Raw genomic sequence first — 18,528 nt, 5'->3', positions numbered from 1 at the left:
GATAAAATTTAAATGCTCTGATTTAGCTAATAAGAATTCCCTGTGTTGGTGGTGTGTGTTAGAAGCACCAGGGCATTTAAAGCCGCACAGGTTTCTGAGCCCACTCCAGACCTCCCGAAACACGATCCCGGAGGTGGAAACTCGCACTTTTAACAAGCATCCTCACACAGGAGGGCCCTGGGAGCCACCAGCACACAAGGCCCTTCCCGTGCTGTGTCTCCCACTGTGCCCACCTGCCCTGGCAGTGGGCAACTCCTTCCCGGATCCTCCTCAGTGGCCACACTCACCTACAGTACGTACGTAAGGTTGGATCTCCTCCAGCAGGTCATGAAGGGCATGAGGGCAGGGGCTTGTCTGCCCCAGCCCTGAATTGCCAGTACCCAGGAAATGTCCGGGTTTCAAGAGAGATTTCACTTGAACTAAGGGTCCCAAAAGCATGAATCTGAAAGCCACTGAATTTGCACAATTTTAGTGCCTTTGTTACCAACCTGGGTCCTTGGATTCTTTAATCAGTAAAAATTGATAGGAGGTCAGACCAGAAATTCAGGCAAGGCTTTATTGGGATTCATGCTGCAGCACGAGGGAGCGAAACCAAGTAACAGGTGCCCTCTATCGCTCCCCAAGCGGGGTTGGGTGACAAGCCAGCTCCTTAAATGGGGTGAGTGTAGGGGTGGATTGGTGGGCTGGACAGGAGGCGTGGCTTAGGTGCTCTGCCCCCCTGCTTGGTGGTGCTGTGTGCAGGGGTCACGCACAGTACCCTGCTTTTGCTCCCAGCACCTCAGAAATGACAGTTGGTTTGTGGCGTTTTTGTATCTTATTGTTCATAATTGCCCCAAGTCCCAGCCTTTCTCACCTTGCCCTCTTTCCTTTTGGTGCCCTGGGGGTAGGAAGTAGTTTTCTAAGTGAGATTGCTGGAGGGACCTTCTACTGAGGCACAATGGAATGAGAAAAGACAGTACACAGATTTGTAGAAACTGTAGGTCCAGATGGATCAGTGCATTGAATGTGGAGAAAGGAAGGAAGACGTGAACATTGCATGGCTCTGCATGGCAGATTGGACTAAAAGTTTTTCCATGTACTTTCTCATTCAATCCTCTTAAAAATCCCGCAATACAGGAACTTCCCTGGCAGTCCAGTGGTTAGGACTCCACACTTCCAATGCAGCGGGCGCAGGTTCAATCCCTGGTCGGGGAACTAAGATCCCATATGCCACACAGTGTGGCCAAAAAATAAAAAAAATTTTTTTTTAAAATCCTGCAATATAGAAAACTCAGTCTAAAAAGAAAAAAAAAAGGTAGCTACCATGAGTTACCAGTTCCTTTTAGGGGGCCTCACCCGGATCCAGGAACTCCTGTCTCTAAAAGGCCTTGGAATCTTAAGAGTTTCTCTGTCTGGAATCTCTTCTTAGGTCTACAGGTTTTATAAAAATTTTTAAATTTACTACTTTCATTTTGGTTATAATCTAAAAAATTTAGTAAAACATATTTTATCTTAAAACACCTTTTTCACAGGATCAATTGAAAGACAGTTTAACAGTACAAAACTTTAGCTCAAGTTTCTCAAACTGAGGATTCCCTGATATATTCCAGGGGGTTTAGAGATCTGTTTCTTCTACAAAGTCCACTACAATACCAAGTTTGAGAACCTGCCTTGGTCAGAATGACTCAGAGGCTGTGGGGATTTTGCCAAGTGGGGCAGGTGTTTTGAGCCAAATGTTGATCTATGTATGTATGTCCAGGGAAGTCATCTTGAAGTAAGCCAGTTTTTACACCAAAACACTGAACGTGGCAGCTGCCCTGGAGAAGATGCTTTCAGAAGTCATTCAAGTATTGATATTTCTTGAGCACCTACTGAGTGCCAGTTACTCCTCTGGGCATAACGGAGGATATAGTCTTGAATGAAGTGACCCAAATCCTTGTCCTCATGGAACTTACATTCTGATGCGGAGACTGAAAATTAAACAAGGCAAACAAGCAAAATATGTTATGAAGTGTTAAGCTCTAAAGAGGAAAAGAGGACCAGAAATGGGGGTACGAAGGGTGTATGGATCTTAATGTGCCTGATGGGGAGAGGGTGTGGCTCAGTGTTGAAACTGTAGATGGAATGGCTGGGGGAGTGTTCACTGGGGTGATGGCTGAACAAAGTCCTGGAGGAAGTGAGGGAGAATGGGTAAGGATTGGGATGGAAAGCACTGCAGGCAGATGAACAGAGAGGGCAAAGGGCCTGCTTCCGTGTGTGCTGGGCAAACAGGACAGAAATCAGCGTGTGTGTGTGTGTGTGTGTGTGTGTGTGTGTGTGTGTGTGTGTGTGTTTGGTGGGGAGGGGGAGGGGGCCACGCAGGTGTTATTCTTGAGTGACAAGAAAAGCCACTGAGTTTTTAGGTTGAATGGGATCACTTTGGCTGCTGGGTGTGACATAGATTGTGAAGGGGTGCAGGTACAGCAAAGAGTTCAGGTAAGAGTCTTTGGCAAAAGATCAGGTGGGAGATGGCAGTGCCTTGGACCAGGGTGGTGGCCCAATTCTGAATAGCTAGTGAAGATGGATCTGATGGCCTGGATGTGGCACGTAAGAGAAAGAAAAATCAAGACTGGCATCTGTTGTCACTAACCCAGAGGACAGGTTAATGGAGTGGACCAGTTTGCAAGCTTGCTTCAGAATTCTTCTTAGAAAGATGGGAGCTCTGGCCTCAATTTAAAAAAGAATGTTCATATTTTTTAAAGCTTGTCAGTGCTTTTTTTCTTTCCCATAATCTCATCCTGCTTAATCTCACTGTCAATTAACTCGTCCTCAGATGCAGAACAGTGGGTTTTGATGAGCCAAAGAAGGTTTTAATTAGCCTGAATTGTTTTAGTTAGCATAACTGCTTCTGTGCTAATTGCTGGTGATTGAGTTTTAAGACCCAACAAAGGCAGACATTGGCTGGAAAAATTCTACTTCGGCTCACTTCTGCACCAAGTCCTGAATGGTAAAAGAGGAGGGCAGAGAGCTTTGGTTCCCAAAGAGAGAAGGGCCCTCTCTTCCCAGCCCCAAGCTCAAGAAACTTCCATTAGGGTCAAGCTCAGGCTGTGGCCTGGGACAGAGGTGTGGAGGGTTAGAGCAGGGCTATCACAGCTAGATTCTCGAAGAGTCAGGACTGGAATCCACTTTGCAGGGTTTCCAACACAGAGCTCACAGCTGCACCCACCCCCATCCAGCAAGATCACAGCTCCTTAAGTAAAATCACCTGGGGAAACCAAACTCCCACTTCCCCATTCCCACACCTGCTTGTCTAATTGTGTCACTGGATACAAGGTTCTTTTAAATTCACATTGTCAAAGAGAAGCTCCTTTTGGGAGAGTAACGGGTCCAGCACTTCACATGGCAAGAAAGTGCACAACAGTGCAAGAGTAGGGAAAACACTGAAAGGAATAAGAGGGACGACGCCCCCTCTGAGGGAGCCCCTAAGGCTCATCTTGACTACATTGTCCCTGTCCCCAACACGTACAGTCCACAGCATCTGGGCTCCCACAGAGGAGACAGACAGTGCACATTTGCTCATTCAAACAGACCCTTTCTCTTTGAAATCCAACTAATCTAACTGCCCATGACCCAGGACTGGGTCTCTCCATCCAGTGTCCACAGCTGCAGTTCTGCAGTCTCCTCTCTGGCCAACTTGGAGTGGGCTTAGAATTAAAAAATAAAAAATCAAGCCTTTCTCATTTAACTCAAGGGCCACCCTCCACCCCCACCCCACTGGGCCCAACACAAGTTCACCTGCCGAAAGTTGTGCTGATGGAGGGCTTTCTTCTTTCTTTCTAAATGAGGACACGGTTTCTTTAATAGTAAAGAATTGTCAGCTTTAGGTTATACACATTGCCCACGGTAACACTGCCTGTGTGTCTGAGTTGATTCACTTGTGGACATGTCTGCCTCCAGAGTCTACCCTTTACTATGATAATACCTCACCAGCAGGAAATGACATCGGGCAGGAAAACGAGAATGGTCATAGATTCCGGACCCAAGTATCAACAAGCGCAGAGCAGTCAGGCCAAAGACAGGCACCTCCCACTCAGCTGGCTCTGGTGGTAACTCGCAGGAGTGAGGGGGAAAGGTATTACTCAGCTGTTTATGGACAGACCTACTAAAAACTTAAATCATTCTGTTCAACCAGCTTTCAGAAAAGGAAACGAACCCTCAAGGAGAGGAGAAAAAGGAACAAGTGACTCAGGTGACAGCTCTCCCCTCTCCAGGTGAGAGCCTCTTATGGTTCCCGTGTAATAACTCTTAGCACTCCTTACAGACCCAGACAGCAGACAGCTGTGCGTACGTTTATGCCCTAGCTGCTTGCACTGATGACTCAGTTCTTTTTTCTTTTAATAAATTTATTTATTTATTTATTTTTGGCTGCGTTGGGTCTTCATTGCTGCACGCGGGCTTTCTCTAGTTGCGGCGAGCGGGGGCCACTCCTGGTTGTGGTGCATGGCTTTCTCATTGCTGTATCTTCTCTTATTGTGGAGCATGGGCTCTAGGCACACGGGATCTAGGCGCGCGGGCTCAGTAGTTGTGGCTTGCGGGCTCTAGAGTGCAGGCTCAGTAGTTGTGGCGCACAGGCTTAGTAGCTCTGCATGTGGGATCTTCCCGGACCAGGGCTCGAACCCGTGTCCCCTGCATTGGCAGGCGGATTCTTAACCACTGTGCCACCAGGGAAGTCCCTGATGACTCAGTCCTGACACATGCCCTAACCTGGGCAAAAGAATCTTAAATGGCTTCACAAATGATGCCTAAATGGTTTTGGTAAATCTATATATCGAGGCGAACAGGAATGCTGTGAACATCCTGATGCCAAGTAAAAATTGTATGCATTTTATGGGAAATAGCCCAAATGGGCAAATGTTGAACAGTGGACAAGAGATAAAAGTAGGAAGATGAGCAAGGGCGAGAGAGAGATGAGAAGAGGAAAATTTTAGCTTGATAGGGCATTAAGCAAAATTGGTGGTTGAGGACAGAAATGGGTTCGTGGAGACAGAGAATATCAGTGCTATAGTCTACCAGTGAGCCTGTGGACAGTCTTCTTGCCGCTTCCCTCATCTTCCTCTCTAGTGCGGGCAACAAAGAGAGGAAGATGAGGGAAGGCACAGCTTCTCGTGAAATGAGTCATGGCTGAGAAAACTAGACTTCCTAACGTGGCTGAGAATCTCCTTCTACGAACTCCAAAGTGTGGGACAAGAAGGAAAGGTCTTGAGTTGCAGGGCGAGGCTGTATACAAGTAAGAATTTCCCAATGGCAACAAACTGTCTAAGCTTTGTAAAAAGTGACTGAGTAAGGCTTAGGTGCAGTTAGGATAGTGACAAGGACGGGAAGTAAGGTTCCTCCAGAAGCCCCATCCCTTACAGACCTACGAACCTGTCCAGTTAGCCACAAAGCCAACTCCACGACTCTACGGTACCGAGTGATTAAGCTCAAGGTCAGCCATTTGGATTGCAAAAGCTCAAGCTTTCTCAACATTTGAGAAGGTAAGTTTCCACGGCTGTCAGAGAACACACGGATTTCCTCATTCTCTGAGGCTGAATACGCTGGAGCACTTCTCTTCTCAAAGGAAAGATTTCTTCGGACCCTTCAAGGCACACTTCCTCTAGTCATCTTCATCCCCAGCCACAAAAGGTAGAAACTAGCAGAGCAGAGATGGCAGCATAGTGTGATATGATCATGTACTCTGAACTTGGTTCAAAACTGGTTCTGCCCCCTACTAGCTGAGTGAACCTGTAAAGCTTCTGCTTCCTTTTTCTTTTATGTACAAGGACGATAATGATACTTAAATTATTGTAAGGGTAGAAAGAGAGAGCACAAGGGACCTCTCTTAGAACACAGCCTGGCACGTGGTAGGCACCCAGCAAACGTGCCCTTCTCCCTGGAAACACTGTGCTCCAACCAGTGAAGTCCTGGGGAATGGGGGCAGGCCAGCCTATGGGGCCGAGGAGGGGAATTCACCCCCGACACTAGGCAAGGGAAGCAGGATGGGAGCTGTAGAGGGTTCGTGAGCGCACATTCACAGTCACCTCAGCGGAGCAACATGAAAACAATGCCTGCTAAATCCATCTTTTCTGGGAACTTTGGTTTTGACAACTTTTGACCCCTGTTGTCATTAGAAACTTTGTTCAGAAGACCCTTCCCCACCCCGGAGTGAGTGGGGGGCCGGGGGGGGGGTTCAGGCTCTTTATGGCTTGAGCTGAAGCCTCCGTTACAGCAGAGGTTTTCCTAAGGTGCTTTCAAAATACTGATGCTCAGGCATCAGAACTCAATAAATTGGTTTGAGGGAAGCACAGATGTGAGCATTTTTTAAAGCTCCAGTGATTCCACTGTGCAGCCAGGGTTGAGAACTAACTCTTTCACCGCTGCAACAGGTTTAAAAAGATGTGTCCTGAAACATGCAAGGAAGGCAGACCATCCCAGCTGGGAGAACAGAAGTCACCAGCACCAGAGGAGCTCCTGGCAGGAGGGCAGGGCCACAGGCTACTGCTCTCAGGCATTTCCTGGTGAAGCTCCCAAATTATACCCCAATTTCCGGAAGAGATATTAATCCCTTCCACATGGTCTTAACACAATTATTGGTTAGACGCAGCCCAATAACCAAGAATTATTGAAGAGACAACAAGAGGCGAATTTTGAGGCACAGCAAAATTATTCACCCATTCATTTGCCGAATCTTCAGCTAAATTTCTTTGTGCTGTAGGCTAAATGCCAAACAAACAAAACCTGCCTTACACATAGTCAGACTATCAGCAAAGATGCTGGTGCAAGGCTCTTTCACATGAGTGATGCTATCAAAATCTCTCCATCCTAGCTGCCCCCCGCCCCCGCCCCCGCCCCCGCAAGAGATACAGATTAATAGTTTTCCCTGGTGACAGGAGGTTAATTTAGGTGCAGCTGTATCCAGAGATAATGTGGATTTATTTCCAGGTGATCTGGTTCTCTTGTGAATAGACTCCACTGGCTAAGACAGTCACTACCATCACCCTAAGTTTATACTGGTTAAGGGAACAATAACAAATAAAGGTCTAGAATGAATGTATTTCAAGTGATTAATTGAACAAAATAATTTTGCAAATTGTTGTCACAAAGACCTTTGGACATCAGACCTCTCTAGTACCATCTCGCCCAATTAGTAAGATCATTTCTATATTTGCACGACTTGGCAATGATTTCCTTTCCTGGAACACTCATCTATATTCAGTATTTTACTACCATGAGCTATTAAGCAGTATTAAGGTTCTGGACTCCTGCAGAACTCAGGCACAGACCACCTCTCTAGACTCAACTCCTGAATTCCAACCGAAGTTTTAAAGAAACTCCTGTGTTCCTATGTACATTCCATGGAAACCAGTTAGAATCCGACCCTTCCCCGTCCCTGTTTTTCGGGAGAGTGAAGAACAGGCGTGGCTTCCCTGAGAGGCAGTGCTACTTACCCAGCTCTTGAGCTATAGCCCAGTTTGATACATACAAATACATAAATAATAAGGGCCTTACAGTATATCAAGCCAGAAAGACCCTGGCTTTAAATACACATTGGGCTTGAACAGAGGAGAGGTGTGTGTGCACACAACTCTTGTGTGTAAAGAGCCTCTTTGTTTAGAAAACAACTCTTTCACTGCTTGTGCTCAGAATCAAGCACATGTGACACAGAACCAGCGGGCTCTGCCACTGGCCCATCTTCCCCACTCAGGTAATCAGTCGCTTCAGAGACACTGGGTGCTCTCAGGAGAAATCATGCATGGCACACAGAGGAAAGAACAGAGAAAGCAGGGCTGGCAGAACTAATATCCAGCATCTAACTCATGGCAAATGTATTTTCCAATGAAAAGCGAAGAGCGCTTGGGTTCCAATCCCTTTATGATCCAAAGTAGGTAAAGCCCACTATGTGTTTAATGTATCTTTTCCCATTAAGGAGCTCATAACAATGTCTGAGGTGGTGGTGACTGACTATGGAGGTGCCCACTGTAAAAGGAAGTTAAATAAGTGGTAAGAAGTAAAGACAACTGCCCCCCACCCCTACTCCAGCCCCAGTGTGACGATGCTGGAATATACCCCAAGTGAAGAGCTATATTATTAGGAACCTGAGGTGAAAAGAATCCCTGGAAAATAAAAACTCAGTTTATTTAAAAGCTCGTTCCTTCTAATTTAATAATGAATACTTTGAAAAGCACTGGGTAGAAGAGAAATAAGTTTCAGTGAAAGGCTTTCTTCCCCAGAGATTTGTTCAAAACTTCAAGACTCATCCAAAGTCTCTTTATTGACTACCTACTATGTGCAATACTGTGGTAGGCGTCATCAGAGATGAGATAAAGACGAGAGAATCCCCGGGGGATTCTTCAACTGCTCTTCACACCCAAGACGAAGGACAACATTCTGGAAAGGGCCCCTCCCTTCCCCTCTACTGTCTGAGAGGAAGATGGGAAGGCAGACAGTCTTAGGTCTGTAAATAAAGAACTGCTCAAATTGGCACATCCTTGAATTTTTTCCTAACAAATAAACATCAGTGTTCTGAGTGTCCTGTACAAAAACATCATAGAAGTAAAGTCCCTCAGAAGCTGAGCCAAAAACTACTAGGCTGGAATCAAGATGCTGTGATGGTTGCGAAGTGCCAAGTCAGGCAAGGCAGATGGGGTTCCTCTAGCATCAGGAGTTCAGTGGTTTCCAGGGCTACCCGGGAAGCCAAGTACAAGCACGTCTTAAAATTCACATAGAGGGTTTCTGTCAAGGCAACCCCTCCCGGAGGCTCTGTCAGCAGGACACGGGGGTCAACAGCCCTGACCCCACCCCAAGCCTCCTCCGCACCTCAGCCCCTCCGAGCAGCCGCCCACCTACTCAGAGACTGCTGCCTCTTTGGCACAGCGCATCACCACCTTCTCGGAGAAAGAGAAAGGATAGAAAAGGCAAGTCCACAGACAGAAGACAGATGAGTGGTTGCTTGCAGCTGGGGCTGTGATGCGCATGAGCGCTCTTTTTGGAGCAACGGAGATGTTCTAAAATTGGAAGGCAGTTACACAGCTCTGTAAATATACTAAACGCCATCAAATTGTACGCTTCAAACAGGCGAATTTCACGGCTCTATGAATAAAGTTAATTTTAAAATGTATTAACTGTGTTTAACATTAAGCCATGAGTGTCTACCCAAAGGTAGGAGAAATAGCTTTGCTGAAAACGCGGAAAGATGAGCAAGTGGATTACAGGTTTGTTCAGAATTCCTTCAGCTTTAATTGTGAGAGTAAGATCAGGCAGCCACCGAGGATAAAATGCAGTCCCCGGGAGGAGATGCAATGCTGTTTTTTTTGTTAAGTGGACATGATGAGAGTTATTCTTTTATTAGCGCAAATGGTCAAAAGTTGCCAAAACTGTCCTCATTCTTCGATTGTCTCTTTTTTCCCAGTTTCTTGACCTTCAAAGAGAGGATATCTGGCCTCCACATCAGCCCACGTGATGCTGCCATTGGCCAGATCGCGAACTACACTGGGCAGTTCAGAGACCTGGGGTAAAAGGAAAGAGAAGTCCCAGAATCAACCAACTCGATTAGATTATCAAAAAGAGGATTTACCCTGAACTCAGGAAACTATACAGAGAGCCAAGTCAGTGTCTACACAATGACAGGATCCCTCTACAAACTGGTCCCGGCAGCATGTTTCTTGTGACTCCCACTGAATCCTCTTTACCTAGTTACACCCACCTCCTTCCCAGGCCTGGGTTCATGCTCTTCTTCCCACCCAGAATGCCTGCCTGCTCCCTGGATAACTCAATTCTCCCGCAGAGCCTTTCCTAATTATTCCAAATCTCTGTGCCACTTGAAGTTACTTCATGTGTGTAAAATTTAACTCTTAGAACTGGGGTCAATCAAGTAACATGAGTGAAGGGAGCTGGGAAACTAGAGCGCCCCCATGAAGGGGGCCAGCTGTTCCTCAGCTAGAACCAAACACTGGCTGCCACACAGCAGGGGTTCTCAAACTTGAGTAACCATCAGAATCAGCTGGAGGGCTTGTTAAACCAGTTCTGCCCGACCTCTCTCTCTCTCCAAGCTGAAACCCCATCCCAGTTTCTGATTTAGTAGGTCTGGGGTGGAGATTTCTCTTTCCTAACAAGTTCCCAGGTGATGCAGATGCTGCTGGTCCAGGGACCACACTTTGAGAACCCCTGCCCGATGGGAACATCGGTTCGGAGTAGCCAGATCTGGTTCTGTAAAAAGATGAGCCAGAAATCCGTGACCTCTGTAGTAGACTAAAAATTCCTTTGGAAAAAAGCAGTCTTTCACTTCTGTTTTCCCTATTACTAACTCTCTGTAACAAGCAGGGCACATGATAGGCACTCTAAATAAAAACCTGCTCAAAATAGTCAGGCGGCTGTCAATTAAAGTGGCCACTCTTTCCTTTCCCTCCTGTACCTTTCCCATCTCCACTGTTCCCTTCCCATCAAGTAAAATTACTGAAACATTATTCACTGTTTTGAATTAACATGAAAAAGTTTATACATACTCATGTGTACATTTATATAGAAATATAAAGATAAAACTGTCTAAGCCCCCCAAAGCCTACCAATAAAACTATGGCAACAACCACCGGGGATCATATTTCCCTTGTCCAAATAAAGAACTATAAAAGGGAACTGTCAGAGAATGAGCCCAGAGTGATCTAAATGGCTATAAAATATTAGAGAAGTGTTAATGAATATTTTCATAACTAAGCCGAGGAGATTCGGAATCTGTGCTCTGATAGTAACCTATAATTAAAATTAAAAAGAAAAAAAAAAGGGGAGCATAAACACAACAAAATCCATCTCAAATCAGAAGGAACCAGTACACATTTCTAAGATTAAAAATGCCAAAGAGAAGGCAGCCACCTCTGCTCTTATCTGCCGCATGGAGTCTCGGTCCCGCAGGGTTGCCGTGTGAGGGGCCTTGTTCACTGTATCAAAGTCAATGGTGATGCCGAAAGCCACGCCGATCTCATCAGTCCTGGCGTAGCGTCTTCCGATGGACCCCGAGGAATCGTCTACTTTGTGAGAGATGCCGTGCCTGGTCAAGGCTTCCGCTATCCAAAATAAATTAAGTAAATTAAAAATTTAAAAATGAGAAAGTCCCAATGTCATCTAAATGTCGTACAAGCTCAGGACGCTTATAAAAGGGACTAACACAAAAGAGCAATAAGTTGCAGTTGCAAGAGAATGAAAAATTCCAAAAGTATAATCCTTTGCTGGCGCCCAACCCCTCACTCATACCTACATCTCATTCAGCTGCAGGGGGACGAGCATCAGACTAAGAGCCAAGGCCAGGAGGCTTGCATGACCCTGGGCAGCTCAGTGAACGCTTCCTGTTTCCCAACTGAAATATGTGGGCCACACCAGGCGGCCACTAGGATCCCTTTCAGTGCTGTGGGTCCAGTGGCTGTAGATCCACTGGGGATGTTACCCTCCACTAGGGTTCCCCTGATGAAGCAAGCAGCAGGGTCAATAGGAGAAGCAAGGATGTTTGAAATCTGACTCTTGGGTCCTACGCTGACTCATTCAAATGCAAGAGAAAACATCCCGAGCAAGCATACTCTCTCTCTTAGAAATAAGAGCAGATGCTAAAATCCCTTAGATTTATTCTTTATTCAATATGTATTTTTATTGAAGAAAAGAGACATTTCCGGGGCTTCCCTGGTGGCACAGTGGTTAAGAATCCGCCTGCCAATGCAGGGGACACGGGTTCGAGCCCCAGTCCAGGAAGATCTCACATGCCGCGGAGCAACTAAGCCCGTGTGCCACAACTAATTAGCCTATGCTCTAGAGCCTCGAGCCACAACTACTGAGCCCGCGTGCCTAGAGCCTGTGCTCCACAACAAGAGAAGCCACCGCAGTGAGAAGCCTGCGCACTGCAATGAAGAGTAGCCCCCGCTCGCCACAACTAGAGAAAGCCCGCGCCCAGCAATGAAGACCCAACACAGCCATAAATAAATAAATAAATAAAATAAATAAATAAATTTATATATTAAAAAAAAGAGAGACATTTCCTAAAATTCAGTCTACTTGACAGTATTCCCATGGCGATTACCCAACTGGATTTGCTTACATAATTCCTTGACAAACGGCATGAAGTCCTGGTTTTGGCTCAGTGGAAGGACGGAACATTTGAATGGAGCTACTACGGCAGGGAAACTGAAGAACTAGATGGTTTGAAAAGAAAGAAATCCAAATATGTTAGTGTATAAAGATCTAAACATTAATGCCCAATCTTCACTATCAAAATACTAGAAAACATGATATGAAAAAGCAGTGTGACAAAACAGAGAAAGCAGGATAACCAGAAGTAGAATCAGAAAGATCTCGTTCTCAGTTCTGAATTTGGACCAACTCAGTGAACTCTCCCTCTCTGGACCTTAGTTTCTCCATTTAAAAGGAGGTCTCTACCATCTGCTCTGCTTACTTGGCAGGTCTATTGTCAGAAAGTTAAATGATGTAAAGGCATTCTGAAAGCTACCATCTAAGATGGTAATTATTTGGTACCACTTAAAAGCCTTACTTCTTTCTGTGGAGATCCCTAAAGAACCTCCCCCCAAATCATCAGAGAAGTAGTGTCAAAAGACAAAATTCCATTCTGTCCTTTAAGAGATTCAGCATAGCGGAAGGCTCTCTGAGCCTTAGTGACTAAGTAAAACAGAAAAGCTTATTAATTAGCTCACAAATGTGTGTCCCAAAGAAATAGTAGAAAACAAACAAGAAAGATGCTCCGTATACCCATAGAAAAGTACAGCCCTCCTGAACTGCTCCTGAAACAGGTTTCAGAGTTATTCAGAAATAAAACAAAGATATTCTGTTGAAGGCAAACTAGTCTACCATTTGGGGTTGGAAATGAGAGCTGAAGATAGTTCTTAAATAATATCTGTAAAAAAGGTTCACTTGAAGGCAAGAATATGAGACTCAGAATGAATAGGTCCCATTAAAATAATGAATGACACAGGGTCCAGTTTATCCTCCCAAAAGCCTAATTAATCTTAAATGCCAAGCAATGGTGAATATTCCACTGTAAGTAAACCCTAGACTCTACCAATATGGCACCTGAATCATGGAACACTCAGAATTCCACTCCTCTCCTCCATCTTGTGATAATTTCATTTAATGTGAGAGAGAAGTGGGGACCTGCCTTTATAGAAAATTAATTTTTTAATCTCACCAGCAATGCTTTTATACCAAATTTACAGGAATCGAGGGACTATGTGCTAACAATTTAGAAACATTTTTGGCTTCTCACAGCCTAATCAAATTTCTCTCCATGATGAGAATCTCTATGTAATTCATAAAACACTGTAACTAATTTATTCTTGCCTAGCCTTTATGAAATTTTAATTAAAACTCTAGTTATATCAATATCATTAGATTCAAAGGAATAGCTAAAAGATTTTTTTAAAAAACTTTTCATTAGAAAAATAGCAGGAAAAGCTTGAAGCAAACTTGACCTCTAAAAAGAGCACATTCAGTTAAGTATGACATCATTCCTCAGGAAGAACCATGCCTTATGTTTGCACGTCTGGTGTCCAGCTCAGGTGCTTACTATCTGTTAATGAATGGAAAGCTGCTCCTTTAATGTCAGGAAATGAAGATATAACTTTACGGCAGAGAATAAAAGAGTAGCTTTATGAGCTACACATTACCCATGGTATGTCAGACTTTTAAAAATACTGGTGCCAAGAACTCATCAGTCCGTTTTCAAGATGAAACACCCTAGAAAGAACTACAGAGCTCATGTCCAACATTGGGTACACACTCAGCTTTAGCTGGTCATGCAGGCAAGAATGCTTCTTTCAGTTAATTTGACCTATACAGCCTCTCCTCCCTAGCATTCTTCTTCTGAGTGCCTTTCCTGGAAACCTGAAGCTATAAATTAAAGGAGTATAATTTCCACAGGCAGAGGCGAGGTGAGAAAGGTGAAATTAGCCAGAATGAAGAGATACGTGGAAGGCATGCAGCAGTGATTCAAAAGCATCCGAGCCAAAAGAAAACTTGAGGGAGTGGATGAAAACTTCTTAAAAACATTTATCTTTAGCTAGGCTTGAATGTTAGGAAAGGTTACACCTCACATACTACTGCCCAATTTATTATCTGTCAATCTCCCACACTGGAATCACCTGGGGTTCTTATTTTAAAAAAAACCAAAAAACCAGATCCCTGAGTCTCAGACCTAGTGAGAATCAGTATCTCTGGAATAGAACCTAGGAATTTACATCTTTACCCCTAACATACCCCAGACTATTTTATGCAGTTTGAGAAGGTTCCTTTCAATGCTTTACCGATGTATAAATACAGTTTTTTGGTTTGGCCAAATTCTATGAATTATCTCCTCCTTCCCAATTTTCTGAAAACACGAGTATATCCAGAAAGTACCATTCCTTCCATTGATGCAATACAGACAGTTCTCCCAAAGTAATATGTTCTGTCTCAGAACTCAAATGCAACTAAAACAATGGCATCTAGAATAACCTACACATCCAAGCTCAAATGAGATAAAAAAGTGCTTTGCTTTGTAAACAGTTAAGCAAAGGTGTTAACATTACAGTAAATAACAACTGATTGTTTCAGAGTTGTCTTAACATCACTCAGTAAATGTTGTTCTCTGACACTGTAAGAGAACAAACAGTACACTGTACATGACAACTCACCGTTCTCTGTTCATCTCCCTCGCGTATTTGGAATGTATGTTCAAATACTGTATACATGATCCTACCCAGGCCAAATGAGGGTTCAATTACACTCGGAACAACTTCTTCCACTGCAAGAGAGAGAGAAATTCAGTAACACTCTCTCAAACCTCACATAATGCATTTCAGGTCCTCTCTAAACAATTTTTACTGGCCCTAAAAATATCTCTATTCTAGATAGATTGTGATCGATCTTGTACATCAGGACAAAGAAATCAGAACAATCCTAAAAACTGTTTCCTGGTAGAAAACACAATGCCTTTAAAGAGAAAACTGGAGTGAAAAAATTTTTTACCAAATTTAATTTTGTTTACACAGCATAAAAATGAAAAGATACCAGGGTATTCCTTCCCCAGTTGGTAAGCTATGAACAATAGCAGCCACACTCTATCATCTGCCTCGGCTATGCAGAAAGCATTAAAACTCTAGAGCATCTGTAACTTTGCTAGAATTAAAAAATCTACCACCACAGCTGGCAAAATTAACAAAAACAGCTCCTACATACAACAAGTATCATGTGATTTGTGTTTTACTCTTTATCTTGCTATCTGGATGAGAACTCCTTAAGAGAGCCAAGTTACTGCCATCGTATTTCCAAGGTTCTGGGGTCAGGAGCCCCTCAGAGAAGAGTTGGCTCAGGGACCAGCACTCAATCCAATACATTTACCAGGGGCGCCACAGCTCTTCCCATGGGTGAGGCTATGCCTGTGGTATACACAGGAACTGTCTTCATTATTACTTATTATTCAGAAAGGAAGCATGGCTAAGCACTATCCAGGTCTAAGGTAACTGACCCTAACCTTGGAGAATTTATGTTTCAAGAGAAATGAGATAACTGGAACCAAAAACTTACACATGAGAATAACATTTCAGAAATATGATCAAGGCATTTCCTGCCCATCCTTTCCTGGCATCCAAGCAATGGTGAAGTACAGCTCTGAGCCAGCTGCCAGGATCGTGCCTAAAAAGCCCCAGAGCATGAAGAAGGATCCCCTGCTTCCTACTATCACTTTTCAGACTCCTTTTACAGCTCATTGCGGCCTGGTGACAATGATGCAGGCCAAACACAAATGGAAAAGGAGGCCTGCTTGCTCCATGGGCAGTAACATCTCAAATACCCACTACTCTTAGTTTCCAGAAGCTTCAATTCAGCCAGTTAACCACAAGCATCCTTCGTATATTCTCCAAAATAGTCATTTCTCAATTCATGGAATTTGTTCTACCAAAAATAATCATCTCCTTGGCTTTTAAAAAAGCATGAAAGATCACTAATCCAAACGCCTTTTAACAATTTGCCAAAATAGACAGAAGGGATGAGTTCTCTCTTTTGCTTAAGAAACAAAAGGACTTTTCCTTAAAGTGAGGAAAAAAAAAAAAAAAGATGTTTATAATCAAAGAGATATTCTTCATATGTACCTCAGGTCACAGGAAACATAAAGGTGGCATTATAAATTATTCTTCAGTAATGAGTACAATTATGTTTAAAAAAAAAAAAAAAAAACCCGAGATAATACCTTGAACATATTCATCAAATTTAGGGTTATAGCATTAAGGATTTATTTTTCTTCTTCAAATTTTCCATAAAATGGTTATGCTATGAAACTTAAAAAAACAAAAAAAAAAACAAAATGCCTTTAAGGAGTAATGATTTTTGTTTGTTTGTTCCTTAATTATTTTTACAAATTTACCATGTAGCGTTTTCTGGAACCTCTTCACATTGACCATGTCTTTTGTCAACTGAAATGTTTTCCCTTCAGTTTCAATAGTAAATTCCCTACAAAGAAACAAGGCACATTACATATCGGTGAAAACACATATCCCATGCCTTAATTTAAAGAAGTTTTACAGATTGCTAAACTGTTTTTCATTTTAAGTGTAATACAACTTGGTCAACAACCCAGATACAACAGCTGAAGTCAAATTTAAATTATTTCATAAGGAATACCAAATTAATTATTCTAACAACGGCACCAAACAGTATTTTGGGAGGCACCCAAAAATGTGGTTAGTCTTATAAAATTCCACAAGTGACTTATGACCAGTTCCTTTGGTTTTGAGATCAAGGTAAAACCAAAGAAAAATTTTTTAAAATTCAGTTTTAGAATAATTACAATAAATTTGTGAAAAACAGTCCTGCTGGCAAAAAGACCACTGTTCTCATTACTGTCACAACAAATGTAAGAATGACCAACTTGTCATCTTACAGAAAGAAATTTTAAAACTCCCATACTATTTCCAAAATAAACTTCGACACTTACGTTGATGAAGATCAGCTTAAAAGAAGTTTAATGATTCTGCTTGACATGTCAATATAAAATACTATCCCCACAAAAATCACTGCCTGCGTGCCATATGTTCACATCCTGAGATACGCCCATTCCATTTCAGGTTATAAGAATTCACCTTTATAAAGCACTTCGTGTAATACCTGTATTTCAGCTTATGAGGTCTTTCCTCACACTATGAAGATCAATTTGGACGTGTCTTAGCTCACAAGCAGCTCAGGGCAGCGAAAAGAGTGCCCTCACGTGGTTGTCCTTGAAGCTGTATGGCTGATACATGGTTCACTGCATTTTGCTAGTTTCTAGCAGTGATAATCTCATGCATCACAGGAATGGTTTTCATTGATTGCCTCCATTTTTACTATTCTGTCTGAAGTCTGTGCACGCATGCATTAAAGACTCCATATAAACAGTATCATATATATTGTCTCTATGAGCACAATCTAAGTGTAGAGTAGGTAATAATTATAAAAAAGCTGAAATTAGCAAGGAGATAGCCATTATTTGAGAATAATTTTTTAAAACCTGTCTTGTTTGTAGATAATGATATCTGCTAGTAACCTATGTTTATTTTATTGGCATTTGATGTTATTTTAGCATAAACAGACATTAATTCTGGGAGACCAGAAATGTTTTAAAATTTCTTGTAAATTTTATCTTCAACTTACAAGAGTTCATCTTATGCTAGTTCTTTTGACAAATACACATACATATGCAACCACCATCACCCCAAAGGTTCCCCTAAGTCCCTTCTCCTTCAATCCCCTCCACTGTTTCTATCGCTATAAACTACATTTGTCTTTCCTAGAATTTGGCGTATAATCCTTTGTGTAAAAGGGGTTTGGCAAAATTTCTGTGTATGAAATATTCAGGGTTTGCAGGCCATATGCAGACTCTCATACTCTGTTTTTTTAAACAACGCTTTGAAAATGCAAGTCATTCTTAGCTAGATAGTGGTACAAAAAAACAATATGAAAGATGTTTCAAGTGCACTTAAAATGTATACTCTTTGGTTATCAGGTATTCTATAAATGGCGAGTAAGTTGATTAACAGTGTTTATATCTTCAAATTCCTATTGATTCTTTTTTGTCTACTTGCTCTACTGATCACTGAGACAGGGGTGTAGAAATCGCCAACTGTGATGGTAGATTTGTCTAACTTTCCTTTCAGTTCTGTTAAGTTTGCTTTATATATTTTGAAGTTGTTTTTAGTGGCATACAAGGTTAGAGGTGATGTGCCTTCTTGATGAATTGATCCCTTTATCATTATGAAATGCAACCTGGTAATTTTCCTTGTTCTGAAGTTAACTTTGCCTGATGTTAATAAGCCACTCCACCTTCTTGATTAATGTTTGTATGGGAAATATTTTAAAATTCTTTTCCTTTTAAGCCTATTTGTGTACAGGCATATCTTGTTTTATTGTGCTTCACAGATACCGCATTTTTTGCAAATTGAAGGTTTATGGCCACCCAGCATCGATAAATCTCTCAGTGCTATTTCTCCAACAGCACTTGCTCACTTCATGTCTCTGAGTCATATTTTGGTAATTCTC

The 18,528-nt window shown here is 42.8% G+C and overlaps 1 protein-coding gene across 1 annotated transcript in view; it reads right to left on the bottom strand.

Annotated features, from left to right (window-relative positions):
* Window positions 1-9,207: 9,207 nt before the first annotated feature.
* GARS1 (glycyl-tRNA synthetase 1) overlaps window positions 9,208-18,528 on the bottom strand; it is a 38,848-nt gene continuing 29,527 nt past the window's right edge. Inside the window, exons 13-17 of the mRNA XM_082472206.1 lie at window positions 16,382-16,467; window positions 14,655-14,764; window positions 12,071-12,164; window positions 10,861-11,051; window positions 9,208-9,500 (exon numbers count right to left, since the gene is read on the bottom strand). Of these exons, the coding sequence (XP_082328332.1) occupies window positions 9,375-9,500; window positions 10,861-11,051; window positions 12,071-12,164; window positions 14,655-14,764; window positions 16,382-16,467 (607 nt within the window). The 3' untranslated portion in view covers window positions 9,208-9,374. The remainder of the gene's footprint in view (window positions 9,501-10,860; window positions 11,052-12,070; window positions 12,165-14,654; window positions 14,765-16,381; window positions 16,468-18,528) is intronic.

This window comes from Balaenoptera physalus (assembly GCF_965194825.1).
Source record: "Balaenoptera physalus genome assembly, chromosome: 8".
NCBI lineage: Eukaryota > Metazoa > Chordata > Mammalia > Artiodactyla > Balaenopteridae > Balaenoptera > Balaenoptera physalus.
The sequence above is the reverse complement of the archived record's forward strand: the minus strand, read 5'-3'. Positions and strand labels throughout refer to the sequence as shown.